Source organism: Wickerhamomyces anomalus (genome assembly GCF_001661255.1).
Source record: "Wickerhamomyces anomalus NRRL Y-366-8 unplaced genomic scaffold WICANscaffold_4, whole genome shotgun sequence".
In the NCBI taxonomy this organism is placed as follows: domain Eukaryota; kingdom Fungi; phylum Ascomycota; class Saccharomycetes; order Phaffomycetales; family Wickerhamomycetaceae; genus Hansenula; species Hansenula anomala.
Window position 1 is genome coordinate 327,937 of NW_017567113.1, and position 21,016 is coordinate 348,952.

Here is a 21,016-nt window from a genome sequence, read left to right on the forward strand (position 1 = left end):
TTAATACTGAAGTTGAAAGTTAGAAAACTTGTAGTTGAATGAAGAGAACTGAATCATAAGAATTAGAAGCAATAAATTGATGGTATGTTCCAATTATCATTACATTGGATTAATGATTACCAACAACTCTGAAAAAAATCAACAATGTTGAACAGATGGATGTTTAGAGTATGATTGTGAGGATTCCATATTTGAATTGAGAACTTCATTACAATTGGCCGAATTGGAAAGGAAAAACGGGATGTCAATGAGTAGAATCTCTCCAATGATAAAAGTTGATGATATGACAAACCTGCTGAAAATGGCTAAGTTTAATATGGTTACAATTGATGTTGAAGAGATTATAGTGGATTATCCAGATATTTTGGCCATGATGGAAGATTTACAATTAATGGGTGAAAACAATGCTAATAAGCAAGGATTTGAAAACTTGGATAGAGATGTGCTGATTAGTGCACAAGCTATTTACTCTAAATTCTATGGAGAGGCTGATGTTTCTCATTTACCATTGACCTTCAGAGTCATGTTTATGATTGGATGGAAAGAAAGTGGGAATCAACCTCAACCATTACAACGTGGAAGTGGTGAGCTAAACTTGAAAGATGTTTTAGGGTGAGAGATATACTATTTATTCATTATCATAACGGTTATTTATTCATGATTTCGAACAATATTGTAGAATTAAAAAAAAACGGGAATTTGCGCCCGTCAAAAATAAGGTCTGAGCGGTACGGGAATCGAACCCATGCCTAGTGCTTGGAAGGCACTTATTCTACCACTGAACTAACCGCCCGTTAAGGACACTTCGGTTGTGTTTTTGAAGGGCCACATTGTGTAAAGCGTGTGTCCCGTACCAGACCGAAATTTCCTGTGTGGGGGTGGGGAGAGTGACACAATTTGTTCGAGTGTTTCGTGGGGGACAATAAACAATTGAAATCAAAAACAACTTGTTCAAGTTCAAATTGTGGAGTACGTTGATTTCAATTGAACTAGTTTATGGATTGAATAAAAGGCTCATAGAATCATGATTTTGCAAATACCATTGAAATCAACGATTAAAAGTAGATCTCTCTCATAATCAACCAACCGCTTTAATTTGAAACGATCATTGGACTCTTCACCACTTTCCAATCATCAATTGAGATAGTGGATAGCCAACTCCGTCGGTGGTAATATGAGTGATTTACTAGTTGTAGAGCTCAATCACTATGGGCGCTGGTGTATAAAAGAGTGAATTACACCTTTCAACAGGTTAACAAAGTTAAACAAAGTTATCATCATCATCATCATCATGAAGATCCCCTCCACATCCACAAAACAACTATTTAAACATTTCAATTCACCGAAAACATCAACTAATTCACTTTTCAATCATTACCATTCATCTTCATCATACAACATGTCAGAAATCAAATTACACACCTCTGTGGATTCATATCCTAAATCTCATTCAACAAGTGGTGAACCTTACTTGACACCTCTATTCATCAATAACGAATTTGTCAAATCATCAACAAAAGAATGGTATGATATTCATGATCCTGCAACCAATAAAGTTATTTCAAGAGTACCACAGACAACAGATGATGAGTTAAACAAAACCATAGAATTGGCTCATACAACTTTCAAGAAATGGAAAACTACATCAATAATCAAGAGACAACAATTATTGTTCAAATATGTTGAGTTGATTAAACAAAATCATGATAGAATAGCTTCAGTTATTGTTGCTGAACAAGGTAAAACTTTTGATGATGCCAAAGGTGATGTCCTTAGAGGTTTACAAGTTGCAGAATATGCAACTTCAATCACCACGGAATTACAAGGTGTTCAATTAGAAGTTGCCACAGATATGGAAACTTTGATGATTAGAGAACCTCTTGGTGTTATTGCTGCGATTTGTCCCTTTAATTTCCCTGCAATGATTCCATTATGGACAATTCCTTTAGCAATTGCAACTGGGAATACATGTGTCTTAAAACCTTCAGAAAGAGATCCAGGTGCAGCTGTTATTTTGGCTCAATTGGCTAAAGAAGCTGGTGTACCACCTGGTGTGGTTAATTTAGTTCATGGTAAAGTTCCAACTGTTAATGCTCTTTTGACTCATAAATATGTTAAAGCTGTCCAATTTGTTGGTTCTTCAAAAGCTGGTGATTATATTTACAAGACTGGTATTGCTAACGGTAAAAGAGTTCAAGCCAATTTAGCTGCTAAAAACCATGTTGTTGTGGTTCCAGATGCAAATAAGGCTCAGTTCATAAATTCAATTGTTGGTGCTTTTGCAGGTGCTGCAGGTCAACGTTGTATGGCTGCTAGTGTATTGGTTACTGTTGGTGAAACTAAGGATTGGATTCCTGATTTGATTAAAGCTGCAAAAGAATTGCATGTTGGTTCAGGATTTGATTCTAAAAGTGATTTGGGTCCATTGATTTCTAAACAAGCTTTAGATAGATCCCATGATATTATTGCCAAAAGTGTTGAACAAGGTGCCAAATTATTATTAGATGGACGTGATGTTAAAGTTTCAGGGTATGAAGATGGTTATTTCCTTGGTCCAACTGTTTTAGCAAATGTTTCTCAGGATAATGTTGCATACTCTGAGGAAATCTTTGCCCCTGTATTATCTGTGATTCACAAGGATACTTTGGATGAAGCTATTGAATTTGTTAATGAAAACCCATATGGTAATGGTGTTGCATTATTCACCACTTCAGGTATTCAAGCCAAGAAATTCACCAAGAATATAGAGCCTGGACAAGTTGGTATTAATGTTCCAATCCCAGTTCCATTGCCAATGTTTTCATTCACTGGTAACAAGGGTTCATTCAATGGTGATTTGAACTTTTATGGTAAAGCTGGCCTAACGTTCATGACACAGGCAAAGACAATCACTTCTTTGTGGAAGACTAGTTTGATTGAGGAGACTAAACCATCAACTTCAATGCCAAATCACTCATGAATAAACCCATCTACAATTGATTTTATATAGCTTAATGAATGTCTGATAATTTCTGATTCAATTCTGTACATACGCCTTCGGAGCTCGGAGCACTAAAATATCTCCGAGCGAATACCTCGCGAACTCGTTTTGTATTTTTAGACAGCGGCCAGAAAAAAAAAGTCAATGATTTGGCATATTTGAGAAAAACAGAAAGAGAACCCTGAGTAGTATTAATATAAATAAACAGCCACAGAACTGCCTTCAAGATCGAGTGGTTTAATTAGCTGAGTGCCATTTTATCAAGAGAACGCGGTATCCATCGTGTGGCAGGAAAATGCAAGGCTATGACCCCAATGCTTCCTTAGGGTACACCCCTGAGATATCTGAAGAGTTGTTAAGTTTGATCATTGATCTATATAAAACTTATGTTAAACCAACTGTTAATGACTTAAAATTACAAAAAATGATTGATTTGATTGAAGTTGCTGAACATGAATTTGAAAAATATCAAACTTATACCATTAAGAATGAATATAAGGCTGCTTTAAATCATTATATCGTTGGTTTATTTTATGTTTATTTGATTATACCCAATTCAATACAATTTCAAATAAAGAATAAAAATTTTGAGATCTTTATATTCTTAAAGGCATTATATGATAAAGAGATCAACATGGAGAATGTTAAAACAGAGACTGCTAATTATATAAGTTATCTGAATGAGAAATTTGAAATGAATAAGATTGAATTGATTAGAACAAGATCCAAAAGATCAAATACATTACCAAGTTCAAACTTACACCAAGATTTGAACTCTTTGTTGAATGAATCTACAACCAACCCAGATGAAAGAGTTTCCTCATCCTCATCCTCCACAAACTCATCCATAATAGAGGATGATCTTTGGTCACCTCCAGATTTACAACCAAATGACCAATTGAAATTAGTTTCAGATAACTATTCGAATGAATCATTGAACAAAATACCAGAATTACCTTCACATCCACCACCACCACCACCACCTTCCTCTGCAACTACAGGGACCGATGATCAACCTCATGAACCATTTGTTCTTCATCATGCAAATACATTACCTTTAGATTTCCAACCGTTAAGTTATCAACCTAAAGATTATGACATCCCTGAAGATGGATTCACCAAATCAAGAAGAAGACAGGATTCTTATCATTCAGTATATGTTAATGGTCATGAAGAAGATGATTTGAATTTACCTATGATTGACTCTAAAGATTTATTTGGCGAATTGAAAACTGATGATACTTTTTGGTTGATGTTTGATTTGAGGAAAAAGGAAAGTTTCAAGATTAATCATATTGGCTATGAAAATATCATAAATATAGATCCTGAGTTGTTGAATGATATTGAAGATTTCCAGAATTTATTTGATGTTTTGCAAACTGTTTTACACAATGATGATTTTGTAAAATTTAAGAATTTGAGGAAATTTGAGAAAGTTGTCATATACACAGATAATAAGAATTTCCTGTCATTTGAATTTGATTATTTGGTGAAATTTAAAAACTTGTTGGACGAAGACAATTTACAAAATTTGCAATTGTTGAAAGGTGGCTTTGATTCTTGGTTAAAATTTATTTCCAAAAATCAATCAGGTTCAAAAGTTTTGAAATTTAAAGCAAGAAGCTTACCAACTAATAATCATAATTTACCTCCATCAGTTCCACCACCATCACCCCCAAAGCAGGATTCATCTGTTGTTGCTCCATATGATTATTCAAAATTCTTGCCACAATACTCAACTAATGGTATCGGATCTAATCAAACAGCAGCAGCTATAACACCTAAAAAGCCACCTCCACCTCCTCCGCACTATCATTATCATCATCAACCCATGAACCATTTCCCTGTTCATCATTATCCTCAACAACAAAATTATTCCAGAAGCCCTCAATCAATACCTTCGATTCCTGAAAATTACCAATACCAACAACCATATATGACACCACCATTACCACAACAGTTTTATCAACAACACGAGATCCAGCATTATCCTCAACAACAATATTCATCCAGTTCATCATATAGTTCTGATGGAGTTGATCTCCATAGGCCAAATAATAGACCAAGAACAGATAGTGTTCCAACTCTGCAAAAATCAGTAAATCCATTTGTTCGTCTGTCAATTACAGGGTTAAGAAATATGGGTAATACTTGTTATATTAATAGTATGATTCAATGTTTATTTGCCACTACAAAATTTACTGAAATTTTCATTAATAATAAATTTGAAGATTATATCAATCCAAAATTCAACAAGATTAAAATTTCTCAATCATTAGCTAAATTATTTCAAAAAATGTATTTAAATGGTGGTTGTTCAATTGTTCCTTCTGGGTTTTTGAAAAATTGTGTTCAAATTAGACCTGATTTTAAAATTCCTAATGAACAACAAGATACTCAAGAGTTTTTAATGTTTTTATTAGATCAATTACATGATGAATTATCAAATTCTAATAATGTTGTTAATGATTATCCAGAACTTTTAACATCTCATGGAGGAAAATTTGGGGAAGATTATAATAAATGGTTTGATAAATTAATTAATCAAGGACTTTCACCAATTTCCAAAATTTTCCAAGGTCAATTGAAAGATTCATTGAAATGTTTAAATTGTGGATTTGAATCTTCTAATTACTCAACTTTTTATATGTTGAGTTTAGTCATTCCTAAGATTTCAGCATATGGTAAAAAATTGAAAAAAATTCAATTAGAAGATTGTATTAAATTATTTACAAATGAAGAAATTTTAACTGGTGAAAATGCATGGGATTGTCCCAAATGCAGTGATAAAAATAAGAAGAAGGATGATGTTAGTAGCCATTCAAATTCAAGTACTTTATCACTGCCTGATCAAAATCAACCAAGAAAGCATAGATTACATTTTGGTAATGGGTTTAAATTTAGAAATCGTTCATCATCACCATCACCTTCAACAAGTAAGAAACCATCATCAATATCAAGTAATGGTAGTGGCAAACATTCAAAGAAATCATCAAAATCCATTAAATCATTAAATTTTGTTACATTACCACCTATTTTAATAATTCATTTATCAAGATTTTTATTTTATGATTTATCAACAAAAGATACTTCCATTGTTCAGTATCCATTAATTTTAGAATTACCATCACCAGAGGATTCAAATATCATGATTAGATATAAATTGTTTGGAGTTGTTAATCATTATGGTACTTTAAAATCTGGTCATTATACTTCAATAACTAATAAATCAATCAATCATGATTTGAAGAATCCAAATTGGTATTATTTTGACGATGAAGTTGTGAAGACTACTGATCATGGTGATTTGAATAAGAAATCCAGCAGTCACATGTCGAGTAGTGATGTTTATGTTTTGTTTTATGAAAGAATCAATTAAAAAAAAGTTGTTTGCATTCGTTTTATTTCAGTTTAGTTTGAAGTTTGCATTGGTATGGGTCTGCATGTCGTTCATTTTGTTTACTTTAGCATTGTATGTTTATTAGAATTAGCATGTTTATGATGATGTTGATGGCTGTTTTATGTCTGCATAGCTGTAAGAACGTTTGTATGTAATATATTTTTCTTATACGATCATCTTTAAGTCCATGGCTGAGCTGTCAAATGAACAGGGCCTTTAAAAATATCCGGGGTAACAAGTTTGCATCAACAACTAGCAAGATCAATGATAATTAGATGCTGTTGTGATCTTCAAATCAACAGAGACGTGAATAAATACCAACCAACACTTCTCTACAGATTCCACTCCAACTAGAGATTAATTCTAATTTGTCGATTGATCATGGATCTGAAGTTCCTTTTCGATCTATGCGCGAACTCTCTTTTTGACTTGATCCTTTCACAAGTTGAACAAGGGTCCAACTCAAAGATTGGGTGATGGTGATCCTAACACCAACTCCATATTGGTACAACTCTTTGTTAACAGATCTGTTAGTCATATTTTCAACCCTGACTCATACTTTATTGTGTATCCACTAAATCGTCCCCCCAGAATTCAAGAATTTAGGCTGATCACATACTGTCGCCGGTCAGCGCCTGTACCGGGGTTGGGCAGGGCCAGCACTGAGCACAGGGCACATAGCACACATGCCCAAAGCCATACGCAAAACACACAGTCAAAAAAGTGTTGATTCGATACTGAATTCAGCAACGTTCTATTCACTTTCCTTTCCCACACTTTTCTTCTTATTCTGAACTCTGGTGGCTATGTCATAATCAACCATTTCTTCACTTTTTACCCGCAAACTCCAGCTCAAAAAGAAAAAAAATGTCAAACTGAAAACTCTGAAAAAAAATAAAAAAAAAAACCGAAATGCGTCGTGGAAAAAAAAATGATTCATTTTTGGGCAAAACCTTTTGAAAGTGAAATATTTAATTTTGACTGATTCATCTTTCTTTCCAACAACTAATAACTAGAACTTAGGCACAACAACCCGCTGAATTCTTTCATATATCTCAGGAATAGATCATGATCTCCAGCGCAATAAAGACCAACACTGGTCGTCGCTCTTATCAAATAGCCAAAAAATCATTCACATTAGCTATCCGTCTAAATAGTACTTCAACTGCTACAAGACCAAAACCTGCTCCAAATTTTGCACAATCTATACATCCAAATGAAGCTAAAATCTCAGAGCCATCTCCAATAAATAGAAGAAAAGACCTAGGAAACCCATCTTTAGAATTAGATGACTCTTTTGTCGGGTTAACTGGTGGTCAAATCTTTCATGAAATGATGATTAGACATAAAGTTGATACCGTTTTTGGTTATCCAGGTGGTGCTATCTTACCAGTTTATGATGCCATTTATAACTCTAGTAAATTCAACTTCGTCCTTCCAAGACATGAACAAGGTGCTGGTCACATGGCGGAAGGTTATGCTAGAGCTTCTGGTAAACCTGGTGTTGTCTTGGTCACTTCAGGTCCAGGAGCTACAAATGTTGTTACTCCAATGGCTGATGCCCTAGCGGATGGTGTTCCTTTGGTTGTTTTCACTGGTCAAGTTGCCACTGCTGCTATTGGTACTGATGCCTTCCAAGAAGCTGATGTTGTTGGTATTTCAAGATCTTGTACCAAATGGAATGTTATGGTTAAAGATGTCGCGGAATTACCAAGACGTATCAATGAAGCTTTTGAAATCGCTACAAGTGGTAGACCAGGTCCTGTTTTAGTTGATTTACCAAAAGATGTCACTGCTGCTATCTTGAGAAATGCTATTCCAATCAAAAGTACAATTCCATCAAACACTTTGGAAGAAATTACAAAAGCTGCTACAACTGAATTTACTTTAGCTGCTATCAAAAGATCTGCTGAATTATTGAAAAAAGCCAAAAAACCAATCCTATATGTCGGTGCAGGTATTTTAAATAGTGAAGAAGGTCCAAAATTATTAAAAGAATTGGCTGATAAGGCACAAATCCCAGTTACTACAACTTTACAAGGTTTAGGTGCTTTTGATCAAGAAGATCCAAAATCATTAGATATGTTGGGTATGCATGGTTCAGCTTTTGCTAATTTAGCTATGCAAAATGCTGATTTAATCATTGCTTTAGGTGCAAGATTTGATGATCGTGTTACATTAAACGTTTCAAAATTCGCCCCAGCTGCAAGAAAAGCTGCCATTGAAGGTACTGGTGGTATCATCCATTTTGAAATCTCTCCAAAGAATATAAATAAAGTTGTTCAAGCAACTGAAGCTGTTGAAGGTGATGTTACACAAAATTTGAAAAGATTTATCCCATTAGTGGAAAAAATTGAATCAAGACCAAGTTGGTTTGATCAAATTAAAAAATGGAAACATAAATATCCATATGATTATCAAAGAGAAACCCCAGATTCTAAAATTAAACCACAAACTTTAATCAGTGAATTATCAAGACTTTGTAATGAAACTGGTAAAGAAACTATCGTCACCACTGGTGTTGGTCAACATCAAATGTGGGCTGCTCAACATTGGACTTGGAAAAACCCAAGAACTTTTATCACATCAGGTGGGTTAGGTACCATGGGTTTTGGTTTACCATCAGCCATTGGTGCTCAAGTTGCTAAACCAGATGCTATTGTTATTGATATTGATGGTGATGCTTCTTTCAACATGACTTTGATGGAAATGTCATCTGCAGTGCAAGCTAATGCTCCAGTGAAAGTTGTTGTTTTAAATAATGAAGAACAAGGTATGGTTACTCAATGGCAATCATTATTTTATGAACATCGTTATTCTCATACACATCAATCTAATCCAGATTTCATGAAATTATCTGAATCTATGGGTTTCAAAGGTATTAGAATTGAAAAACAAGAAGATTTATTACCAGGTTTGAAAGAATTTTTAGATGCTAAAGAACCAGTCTTATTAGAAGTTATTGTGGAGAAGAAAGTTCCAGTCTTACCAATGGTTCCAGCTGGTAAAGGTTTAGATGAATTTATTGTTTTCGATGCAGAAGTTGAAAGACAACAAAATGCTTTACGTAAAGAACGTACTGGTGGTAAGCATTAGATCTGACTCAAATTCAATTCAAATATAGCATTTCATAATTCAGCATAGGGAAAGAGAGAAAAGAGTGTGTGGACAAAGTAAGGGATTTGTTAATGATTTTTTTCATTATTAAAACGATCAATATTTAAAAAAAAAGTGGTTTTAGTTGTATTTCAAAGTTTATTATAATGCGTGTGTTTAATTTTAAGTTATTTGTGCTTTTATACATTTTTTTTGCTCTATTATATGATCATTGGTCGTTTTGTATTTATTTTGGGGGCCTTGGAGCATTTTCTTATAGCAAAAACAAACGGAATATACATATACTGAAAATTATAGGGTTCTTGGAGTTTCAAAGATAAACTAGTAGAATGAATTAATTGTATCATTTATGTTTGTTGATGATGATTGCAATGAATATTATGCTGGTTAGGACACACTCTTCGCGAATTTTTAAACTGGTTGGATGAAAATTGGAAAAATATCAAAATACACTCGAATAAACAGAATTTAAACAGAGACATTAAATAGTTCTGGAAATCATCACTCTTTTCAATTGGAATTTTCTTATTTCAGCTCATCATTAATTTTGAGACATTGAGTAAAGCCACAGATAGTTCAAGATGTCGGAAAGTACGTATATCTTTTTATTTAACTATAAGAATACCTCTTTTGATCGCTAACCAGCTTACTCAAGATGACACCAGATCACATAGGAATCATGACTCTACAAAGAATTCAAGAAGTACATACATTCCAGCTGGACCTGCTTCCACCACACGAACAGGTGGGAACTCAACTGGTAATGACCGTGGCTACAAAGATTCATACAAGTTTACAGATAGACGAGACAACAGAGCGCTAAGTGTCCGTGGTGACACTGGAGGAGGTTATGTTAGAGCTTCTGGAGGCCATGATAATCGTTCTGGGCGTTATTATGGGGGTGATAGAGATCGTGGTGGCAGAAGAAATGATGAAAGAAATGAGAAAGTACCGCCTAGAGCACCTGCTGCTTCTCTGAAGACTAATAACAACGACAACAATGGAAACAAGAATCTAGGAAATCATAGCATAAGGCCTAGGTCAGGATCTCCAACACGGGCAAGAGATAGTCCAACATCCAATAAGCGTTCATTTGACCTGACGAATGCGCCAAAGGGTCCTAAAAAGATGTCGTTCAAGTTGCCAACGCGTGATAGTGGTAATAGCCGTTATAATAATTCAAGGAGTTATAGACCACAAGGATCAAGCTTCGTTCCCAAAAAAGAAGTTGCACCAAAAGTTGTATCTTTTTTAAAGACATCAAGAGATTCAACAATATATGAGCGTGTCATTCAAGTTGGTGAAGGTACTTATGGGAAAGTTTACAAGGCTAAAAACATCATCACAAGTGAATTTGTTGCTTTGAAAAGATTGAGAATGGAATCTGAGAGAGAAGGTTTCCCCATAACTGCAATGAGAGAAATAAGATTGCTTCAATCTTTCGATCATCCAAATATTGTGAAACTGTTGGAAATAATGGTTGAACAAAAGCAAATTTATATGATTTTTGATTATGCTGATCATGACTTGACAGGTATATTATCAAACCCAGATATAAAATTATCAGATGCCAATTGTAAATATTTTTTCAAGCAGTTATTGGAAGGTATAAATTACCTACATTCTAAAAAAGTCATTCACCGTGATATAAAAGGTTCAAACTTATTGATTGATAGAAGAGGCGTATTGAAAGTTGCTGATTTTGGTTTAGCAAGAAAAATGAAAAAGACAAAACCTTCACAATCTCCTGATTATACAAATAGAGTCATAACTTTATGGTACAGACCCCCTGAATTATTATTAGGGACAACTGATTACGGAAGAGAAGTTGATATGTGGGGGATCGGTTGTTTACTTGTGGAGATTTTCACAAAGAAAGCCATTTTCCAAGCACAAGATGAAATTCAACAATTACATGTCATTTTTGAAATAATGGGTACACCATCATTTGAAGAATGGCCCAAAATTGATAATCTACCATGGTATGAACTGGTTAAACCAAAAGATTTTTATAATTCAACATTTAAAGGGCTGTATGGGTCTGTATTATCAAAGCAATGTTTTGATTTAGCATTACAACTGTTAAAATATGATCCTTCCAAAAGAATAACAGCAAAAGATGCTTTGAAACATGAATATTTCAAAGAATCTCCAGAACCTGCTGCTTTAGATGATGGTGCATTGAATGGTGAATGGCATGAATTTGAGGCAAAGAAGAAGAGAAGAAAAGAAAGAGAAGAACGTAAATTAGAGGAGAAGAAACGTAAAGAAGGCTTAAAAAGACAAAAATTGGATAATGGTGAAGCTGTTGATCCAAATATTGAAACTCAAACTGGTGATAATTCTGAAGCTGATACAACTACTCGTGAAAGGGAACATACTGCCGAACTTGCAAATTCCGAAAGTGATAAAGTAAATGGAAGTTGAACTTTTGTATTAAATATTAATCTAATGAAACCTGTGGGATAAATCATACTGTAGAAACTACAAAACCCATTTCAAAAACGAACTTAAACTTGTATATGTCAAATCAAATTATATAGAAATCTCAATTTTTATATTTAAGCTCTTAATTCCCATTCAATATCAGCTGGTTCAGATGGTAAAGTAACCATTGATTGATAATCCACTGGTGGAAGACCTCTACCTTCTGGGTATCTCCATCTGATAGTCTTGACAAAAGTGGTCAACAACACTCCTAATTGAACATAAGCAAATTGTTCACCAATACATCTATGTCTACCACCACCGAATGGTAAGTATGGAGAGCTGACACCTTTAGAAACAGCACCGAAACCGTAATCAACAGTACTTGAATCTTGTGCAGCTTTTGAAGTTGAATCTTCGTCCCATCTATGTGGATTGTAAACTTCTGGTTGTGGGAAATAGTTTTCATTAGTCATGGCAAAACCTGGTGAGACTAAAACGTGATGACCTTTTGGAACAACATATGAAGTACCTGGAACTGGTAATGGGTTTTTAACTTTTCTGAAAATTGAATGTAATGGCATATGCATTCTTAAAGTTTCCTTGATAACATTGTTAACTAATGGCATTTCTTGTAAATCATCATAAGTAACATCTTCACCGCCGGTAACTTTCATAATTTCTTGATAAATTTCCTCTTGTAATTCTGGTTTTTCAGCAAGATGTAATAAGAACCAAGCAGAAGTAGCAGCAGAAGTATGTTGACCACCCATCAAAACACCAATTAACAAGTTTGCAATTTCTTGATCAGTCATCTTAACACCATCTTTATAAGTTGAAGTTTTCATCAAAGTATCAATCAAATCTCTGTCTTTAATATCATTGTTTTCTCTTCTTTCCTTAATTAAACCCATGTAAGTTGAGGAGATTTTTTGTTGAGCATAATCTCTACGTCTATAACTTGGTAATGGTAAGTTTGGGAAAACAAAATTGATTGGAGTGAACCCTTTATCTAAATCACTGTAATAACCTGCAAAACTTTCATCAAATCTTTCTCTCATTTGTTTACCCATTAAGGATCTTGAAGCAGTAAAGATAGTAATTTCAGGTTGAGTAGCCATAACGTTAGAAATACCATGTTTTCTTTCACCAAATTTAAAGTTTTTGGAGTTTTGGAAATAATGAATAATTTCTTCTCTAATTTGAGGAACATAAGATTTGAAAGCATCTCTAGTTAAAGCACCTTTGACAAATTTCTTTTGTTCCATTAATCTTGCATTTGGACAATCATAAATAACACCATTACCGAAGACTGGGGTAGTTAAATGTCTGTAAGCTTCTTCAGCACTGACATCAGCTAATTTGGAGTTCAAAACAAATTCATGACCTTTTGGACCCAAATAAACAGTCATAACTCTACCTAATAAAACGAAAGCGAAAACATCACCATATTTCTTTTGACAATCGGTAAAGAACTCATAAGGTTGCATACCATATGGGATTGCTGAACCAAACCATGGAATCCAATAAAACACTAATGGTACTCTATCTTTTCTTAAAGAGTACAAAAATTGCCATGTAATATTGTAAATGAACGGGATAAGCACCAGAGTGGAAATTCTTTGATACATTGGCAATTCTAGGAATGCCAAATATAAGTATGTTAAGACATCTTTAGAAGCTTCTATCAACTCAGCAACTTTGGCCATCTTTTCGTAATCTCTCTTCTGTTGTTAATTGCAAAATGAATGTGGAAAGTCTTGTTCTCTTCTTTCAAACAGCTCAATCTAGTAAAAAGTTGAGCACTAAAGAATGGATTAATCAAGAGCCTTAAGACCAGCAACAATATAAGGAGAAACAGAAGGATTCCAAGATGAGATTATATAGAAATCGTAGCTCGTTTAAGTCCAATTTCCTGTTTTGATTTGGATGATTTTTTTTATTTTTCTTTGGTTGTTGCGCGATGGTCCAGTTTTTTTTCCTTGATTGAACGAAGAAAATGATTAAACGAGATTGTGGAATTTCCAAGTAAAAATGGTGGTTTAAGATATTAAAATTGGTTTAAAAGTTGATTTATCCAATTTAAATCATGATGTAAAAATACCAACCGAGTTTGAACTCATTTCATACTATCTTTGTGCTGTAAATTGCTGTTTTGTATGATTCCTCATCGCGTTTCATCAATTACATAGTGCTCTAAATTACGCAAATAGTATCAGTATTACAAAGATCGCTTCCGCCCAAGCTCCTCAGCCCACAGCCTGTGCCTGTCCGCTTAAGAAGTGGTACGAGGACTGCCAAAGTCATCAGATAATGGAGCATTTTGATAGGTTCATGAGATTCTTTATGTGCCAAATGACAGTACAAGAGACGCGTACAACTGAATCGTATGGCAAATGGTCCGTCTGATGACATATTATTATTCTGTGTGACACCATTTCGTAATTCGTGAACGAGCGAGCTTTATGATTATCATGTTTGTTGTTGTTGTTGTTGTTATTGATTGAAGAGCTGATAGAAGGCCAATCAAAGACGAGGTAAGTAATCCTCGAAGAGACTGTGAAGCTGCTAAAACCTGGAGGCTAGTCCAGCTAGATCATTTTAATTTGAGTATCCATACTTGTCACATTTTGACGTTATTTATGATTCATTTTACTTCGTTATACGGGGAAACCATTTGTGTGTTCACTTCAAATAGCCTCTACAACTGATAGACAATATTCTCATAGGGTTCGCTATCCAATTATCTGATACTGATTGAGCTCATGTTCTTGCTGAAGTCCATATCCCTCTTCTGAATTTTTGTTTTCATTTTAATGGTTTCTGGGGAAATGCTGAAATCAAAACAAATAATGAGATTTGGCGCCAAACAAAATTTATTCATGGCTTGTCTTGAAACCTTCTTTTACAATACTATCAACAGAAACCACCCAACCAGGAATTAAACAATCGATTATGATTGTTAGGTTATCAGGGAAAGCGTTAGCGCTATTTGGTATTTGGAACTGTTTTCTATTTCGTTTGGTGCTCAGTGAACCATATGATCAAATCGGCAAATTTCTTGAAGATGAAGAGGAAGAGGAAACTCAACAGTGTGCCTATTATTGGGAACTTGATGAACCAATAAGTCTTGCGTCTTGTGTATGAGCTATACCTTACTAACATCTCCTTTGATTATTGGCAAAGCATTTCCTAACATATCAATTAATTAGAAACCTGAATTTGCTAAATGTTATCAGAGCGGCTATGATGATCAATTCTTATGTGAAGGTTGTTCAGTTGTTGGTGGTGGCAATGAAAAACACTTTACAGAAATCACTGATGCAGATTGTACTTGTACATGTTGTTGGTATCAATATTTGCAAAATTATTGTTTCAAGAGACTTTGTTCGGATAAAAATGAATTTGTTCGTCTTCATGAATACACCAAATCAATCTGTGATAGAGCACCCGTCAGAAAGAATGTCAGACCTTATAGACCGAAAGACAGTAAGTCGTTTGGAAATCCAAGTGAGAAAATTGACATAGATGCTGATGATGAGATTGATGATTATTATGTTGAAGTTGGTGCACAAAGTGTCAACATAGAACTATTTGCTTCCGATAACAATACCATGTACCGCTCATTGCTTGAATCTGAAAAGGAAATGCTTTTTGATAAGCTTTCCAATGTCTTCGACGTTGAAACATTAAGTATTGATGAAGATTTCACTGATCATACCGAGTCCAATGATGAAGAAGATGAAAGAGATCTCACTGATGAGACTCTTGAAAAGAGATCACAAATTTCTGTTGGCTCCAAAGAAATTTCTAAGGCTGCTGAAGCGATGCGTCTTTACAAGGACGATTTCTCGTTTGAGCTTTTAGAAGATGTGTTCTCTGTATACCTTGATAAAGCTGATGATTTTTTCGGTATATTTAAAGACTTTTTAGGTGAAGAGAAATTCAACATTTTTTACAGTGCTTTTCAAGAAGCTAGAGAAAGAGTTTCACTCAAAGCAGAAGATGCTCTCACCATGCCATCTTCAAACAAGCTCTGCTTAGTTGAACCATTCATAGGGACTCTATTTAACCTTGAGGATTCCCAGGTTATGTTGGAGGCTTCGGGTTGTACTGTAAGTGTATTGGTCGATACTGCAAACGCTGGATACTGTCCAACTATTGCACATTGCGCTTGTCAGTGCGCTTTAGGTATTGGTATAAAGAAATGTTTGGAAAGATATGCTGATGTTGAAGAATATAGATACCTTATTGAGGAGTCAAATGAATTACTTACTATGTCATGTGATAGTTCTGCTGCTAATGGAGCTCCTGAACAGATTGATGCTGATTCTATAGTTGTGAAAGCTGAGGCTGAAAGACTTGAAAAACTACACATGGAGGAGAAATTAGACCATCAGTTTAGTTTTTTAAAGAATCTTAAAACCATGGCTAAATCATTGGATTTCGAAAATGAATTGGAGGAATTTAGAACGGAGCTTATTTTGAAGAGTTCCATAGCTAGACCGGTATCTGAAGAGGTGAACGCATTGTCTGCACAGGTTGTTCTTGACAAATGTGAGCTCAAAAATTCTGATTTGAAGGATTATATGAAGTTCAATCTTGATAGTTGTGACATTAGAGATCTATATTATTGCAAAAATCACTATAAGGGGAACAAGTGTCTACAGTTTGAAAAGGACAAAAATGAATGCAATAGTGCTTGTTGTCTTGAAATCAAGATGGCTGAATGTGCTAAGTCTCATTGTCTGAGTAAGAAACCAGTGAAAGAATTTGAAAAAATTGCAAATTTGATTTGTACTGGATATGCTGATCCTCATGTTACCAATGGTGCACCATTTCCAGATGCTGATGAGGATTCAACATCTGACTCTACCGATCAAGAGCAACCCGAAAATGTTTCAGAAGAGGAAGATGATGAAAATGATTGTGACGAGTCTGAAAATGAAGACAATGGAACGCTTTTAGAAGAAAGGTCACTCAGCGAGGATGATGAGCTTGATTATGATGATGATGTTCTCAATAATGTAGGTGAATCTGTTTGTGAATTAGAAGAATTTGAGCCAGGTTATGACACAACAAAATGTGACAAGGAAGAAGTGAAGGGTTGCATAAAAGATGGTATTCAGTTTTTGCTTGATGACCCAGAACATTTCTGCCCTTATTGTGTTAATGATAATGCTTATGATGATTGTCGTTGTGCTTGTTGTTTTGGGAAATATTTTAGTAAAGTTTGTTATGATCCTCATTGTGGAATTTTAACGGAAAAACTTAGATACAAGCGTTATGTCAGAGAAGTCTGCAAGACTAAACCGGTGAAGTATTTGTTTTCCAGAGACTTGAAAGAGCCATTCAAATTCAAAAAATTATCAAGCAGCGAGAAAAAGGTTGAAGATAAATCTGCTATTGTTGATGAATACAAGGATTTGGAGAAGAAAAAGAAGCTTTCCAAGAGCCACCCAAAAACTGACAAAGGTAATCAGAAAAACACCAATGATGAAAGTGCCGAGTTTGATTTGTTTTCTGGCTTCAACGAAGGGCCTAATAGAACTGAACAAGGTGAAAGTGATGTGTACTTTGAATCCCGTCCTGTGAACATCCATAAGGAAAGCCTCGAAGAAAAAAAGAAATCCAAGCTCAGGTATAACTTTAAATTACAAAACCATAAAAAGAGGGAAACTGAATATACTTCTGATGAATATGACGATTTGGATCAAGATGACACACATATCCTTTATGTTCAAGATGAAGTTTCAGGCTCAAAGTTGGCTCGGAGAAGTGCAAAGTCTAAAAATCCCACTGTTAAGATCAAATCCATGACAAGAGCTCAATCATTTGCTAAAGGAGGAGGTATGACAAGCAAGGGTAAGAAGAAAGATGTAAATAAAGGCCCTGCGCATATAAAAGCACAAACAAAACTCACAACATCTGCTAAAGCTTTTGGTCTTGATCCAGAAAAGCAATTGAAGAAGAAGAAACCAAATAAACCTAAAAAGACTAAAGGAGGTTCTGACAAGTATCTTGTTGATGGACCAAAATTTATTGGAAAGTTCCCTAAAGATGAAGATAAAGGAATGCCAAGTCGCTCAAGAGTTGTTAAAACCCCTGTTATTGATGATTCTCCCAAAGACTTCGAAAGAGATCAAAGCATTTATGATGATGACCATACTCTTCCTTTTGATGCAATCAATGAAGGTGTTGAGGAAGAGGAATTTCAAAATCAAGAAGGTGAAGTGAATGATGAATATGATGAATTTGGCGACAGTGATAGCTCATACAAGAACAAAACCCCTTTCAATTTGGGGAAACCAAACTCTCCAGGAAGAAGAAAACCTTCTTCAAAAGTGCCTAAGCTTAATAGAAGAATGGATGTGTTTCAAAGAGATGTTTTATAGAAAAGAAGTTTTGATGCTAATGCAATTGAAGATGATATAGTTGAGGATGGAATAAAATTTGATGGTGCCAATGTTTCTAATATCAGCACTACTCCTAAATTAAGAACCATAACAAGAACCATTAAGCACACAAATATATCAACCAGTCCATCTTCAATGACCTCTGCAGATAAAGAGGAAGATGTATTTGGTATGATGGTGATTGGTGGCAAAACGACAGATGAATCTGATGTTTCAACACTGACCACGACGGTTTCTTCAGGGTTTACAAGTTACGTTACTCAAACCAGCTATCTAACTATTACAAGTGTGCTTCCAAGAGAGACAACTATCACCAAAACTATAACAGATCACTCGTCTAGTATATCCTCAAATTCTTCACCACCAGCTACTGTGACATCTATAAAAACAAGGTTTAGACCAACAACTTTTACCGAAACTGAATATGAAGATTTTAGCACAGAAACAACCACTGAATATGATGATACATTAACAGTGACTATTCCTAAGAAAACTATCACGAGACATAAAGGAACAACTACTGATACTGATACCCTTGAAGTGACTTCAACGTTCACAACCAGCAAAACCAAAACGATCCCAAACATTACCATTACTGAGTTTGAAGAATCTGACCAAACCGTTACTTCGATCTTGACCAAGTCAGTTACGTTGACTGAAACTCAATATGAAGATATCATCACCAAAACTGTCACCACATACTCCGGAGTTATCAGTGAAACTGTTGCAAAGAAAACCATAACGGTGTATGAAGATTCAATTGAGATTACTGAGACTGAAACTGAAACTGAATATGAAACTAAATTTAAAACAAAATGGTACCCAGAGGAAACTGTAACTGAATATGAAGATGAAGAAACCATTACAGAAATCAAATATTACCCAACAACCACAACAGACTCAACTACAGTTACTACGACTACGACTGCTACCACAACTCTGACGAGTACACTGGCTGGTAGAGCAAGACCACAACCTAATGTTAATGTTGCTCCATTGTTACCTAGAAACTATGAAGATGAAAATGGAAACATCACAGAATCAATTAAATCTAATATAACCAACAAAACTGGTAACAAGAGTTCAATGGCTGATCAATTAAGACCTGGTAAAGAATTCACATCAGATGGTAGCAAACCAAATTTAAGCGTCTTTTTGGTTGTCAGTGGAGTCATTACAATTGGTGCTATAGCTTTATCTTTGTATACTTATTCATTAGTTGTTGAAGATGATGAAGATGATGAAGATGAAAAACAGAAAGAGCTTGATAGTGAATCTCATGAGACTGATAAAGGTGATATGTTTCATGAAGTTGAAGTGCAAGGTTGAAATTGTGTTTATATGCTAATAAAGTAATGCTTAATTATTACCTCCGTGTATATCCGCAAGCTGTAGACGAAACAAAAACTTGAAGTAACATGAGCGCGACACTGATGAGCGACTAAAGAGCAAAGAAAAGTCACAGCTACGCCATGCCAGATGTTTCATTGGTCAAGGAATTGTTTACATCGTGTACTGATAATGGTTATTCCAAAAAACGGTTAACTTTCTCACCAGATATCCCAGAGTTTAATTCCAATTTCCTCTTTGTTGTTGATGAACAAGATGGTCAATCACTTGAGATTATAGTGTTCAAATCCACCATAAAGAAGATATTCAAAGAGTCACATGATTGTTTTGAGCATGTCTTAACAAGACGAAGAGATGGTTACTTAAACTGGACAGAGTATGTCAATGAAATTGATGATTCAGAGACTTTGGATCTATACTATATGACACTAGGAATGATGCTAATAACCAATGATAATCATACAATAAATCAACTTCATTGGGTGTTGGTGGAGAAGATAACTTCCAATACTTTAAAACAATTCACATCATTACATCTCGAGCCAACCCAGTTCCTAATAAAAGAAGTCTCATTCATTGAATTATTACTCGGTTCTAATAACAACAAATTGAATAAATCATCAACATTATGGCATTTTTACAAACGATTCTTTGTGATGAATCACCTTCCCGAATCGGATTTCCTTGAAACAGCATTGCTCTCAGCTGGATCACATCCCACAAATTATTATTCATGGAGTTTTATACGATGGTTGGCTAAATATACTGAACTAACTAAAGATGATGAATTGTTCAATAAAATTCTGAGTAGAGTGAGACAATTTTGTCAAAAGCATACTAATGATATAGCTTCTTGGGATTGCCTGGTTGATGTTTTATGTTATGATGAATACGCGATATCATTTGTTAGAGATGAGGTTGTCAGGCTAGGAGGATGTGTTGAAAGTAAAACAAGTGAAGATGTATCCATTGATATTGAAGGTTATGTTGATGGAATATTTGAGTGGATTGATAAAGCATGTATTCAGTCCACGGCACCATACCATGCACTAAAGAAATTAATATGTCAACGTGATGATAAATTATCTGGAGTGTTAACAAGGATTCAGTCAAGATTGAAATTGAGACAAGTTTCATTCAAGAAAGAATTGGAGGCATCAGGAATATCATATGAGATATTTAATGAATCATTTAAAACAAATAAATACACCCAGGATGATTTAATCTTTCATGAAAAGCTTGTACAATTCATAAATTGGGAAAGGGTGCTGAATTATTGGAATGATTACAATACACAAAGGAAAGGATAACATCATTATAAATAAA

General features: G+C 34.7%; 9 protein-coding genes and 1 non-coding gene across 10 annotated transcripts in view; 8 read left to right on the forward strand and 2 right to left on the reverse strand.

Moving 5' to 3' along the window:
• WICANDRAFT_100715 (uncharacterized protein) overlaps positions 1-616 on the forward strand; it is a gene marked incomplete at its 3' end in the record, with an annotated part of 2,652 nt that extends 2,036 nt beyond the window's left edge. The window contains exon 2 of the mRNA XM_019180304.1: positions 488-616. Within this exon, the coding sequence (XP_019037901.1) occupies positions 488-616 (129 nt within the window). The remainder of the gene's footprint in view (positions 1-487) is intronic.
• A 106-nt stretch (positions 617-722) lies between these two features.
• WICANDRAFT_t97 lies at positions 723-793 on the reverse strand. Its single transcript has one exon. It is a non-coding gene; the product is annotated as a tRNA-Gly (tRNA).
• Positions 794-1,399: 606 nt separating this feature from the next.
• On the forward strand, positions 1,400-2,959 carry WICANDRAFT_84452 (CoA-acylating methylmalonate-semialdehyde dehydrogenase; the record flags this gene model as incomplete). The annotated part of the gene is made up of 1 exon (XM_019185713.1): positions 1,400-2,959. The coding sequence occupies one exon, from the start codon at positions 1,400-1,402 to the stop codon at positions 2,957-2,959; it is 1,560 nt and encodes a 519-aa protein (XP_019037902.1).
• A 316-nt stretch (positions 2,960-3,275) lies between these two features.
• On the forward strand, positions 3,276-6,359 carry UBP7 (ubiquitin-specific protease UBP7; the record flags this gene model as incomplete). Its single annotated transcript, XM_019184861.1, has 1 exon — positions 3,276-6,359. The coding sequence occupies one exon, from the start codon at positions 3,276-3,278 to the stop codon at positions 6,357-6,359; it is 3,084 nt and encodes a 1,027-aa protein (XP_019037903.1).
• A 1,089-nt stretch (positions 6,360-7,448) lies between these two features.
• On the forward strand, positions 7,449-9,476 carry ILV2 (acetolactate synthase catalytic subunit; the record flags this gene model as incomplete). Its single annotated transcript, XM_019183507.1, has 1 exon — positions 7,449-9,476. The coding sequence occupies one exon, from the start codon at positions 7,449-7,451 to the stop codon at positions 9,474-9,476; it is 2,028 nt and encodes a 675-aa protein (XP_019037904.1).
• A 1,290-nt stretch (positions 9,477-10,766) lies between these two features.
• On the forward strand, positions 10,767-11,783 carry CTK1 (cyclin-dependent serine/threonine protein kinase CTK1; the record flags this gene model as incomplete). Its single annotated transcript, XM_019180896.1, has 1 exon — positions 10,767-11,783. A coding segment is annotated over one exon (1,017 nt), but the record flags the coding sequence as incomplete, so codon positions are not given.
• A 160-nt stretch (positions 11,784-11,943) lies between these two features.
• On the reverse strand, positions 11,944-13,817 carry ERG11 (sterol 14-demethylase). Its single transcript, XM_019186407.1, has one exon. The coding sequence runs from the start codon at positions 13,631-13,633 to the stop codon at positions 12,059-12,061; it is 1,575 nt and encodes a 524-aa protein (XP_019037906.1). The 5' UTR covers positions 13,634-13,817; the 3' UTR covers positions 11,944-12,058.
• Positions 13,818-15,823: 2,006 nt separating this feature from the next.
• WICANDRAFT_93233 (uncharacterized protein) lies at positions 15,824-18,319 on the forward strand (the record flags this gene model as incomplete). Its single annotated transcript, XM_019186408.1, has 1 exon — positions 15,824-18,319. A coding segment is annotated over one exon (2,496 nt), but the record flags the coding sequence as incomplete, so codon positions are not given.
• Positions 18,320-18,475: 156 nt separating this feature from the next.
• Positions 18,476-19,669, forward strand: WICANDRAFT_79248 (uncharacterized protein; the record flags this gene model as incomplete). Its single annotated transcript, XM_019184862.1, has 1 exon — positions 18,476-19,669. One exon carries the CDS (start codon positions 18,476-18,478, stop codon positions 19,667-19,669), a length of 1,194 nt encoding a protein of 397 aa, XP_019037908.1.
• Positions 19,670-19,926: 257 nt separating this feature from the next.
• On the forward strand, positions 19,927-20,580 carry ECM9 (Ecm9p; the record flags this gene model as incomplete). Its single annotated transcript, XM_019180854.1, has 2 exons — positions 19,927-20,025; positions 20,068-20,580. Coding segments are annotated over 2 exons (612 nt in total), but the record flags the coding sequence as incomplete, so codon positions are not given.
• Between the last annotated feature and the right edge of the window lie 436 nt (positions 20,581-21,016).

Excerpts from the sequence above, each read along its gene's own strand:
- ERG11 (XM_019186407.1), bottom strand. The coding sequence starts at position 13,633 with ATGGCCAAAGTTGCTGAGTTGATAGAAGCTTCTAAAGATGTCTTAACA.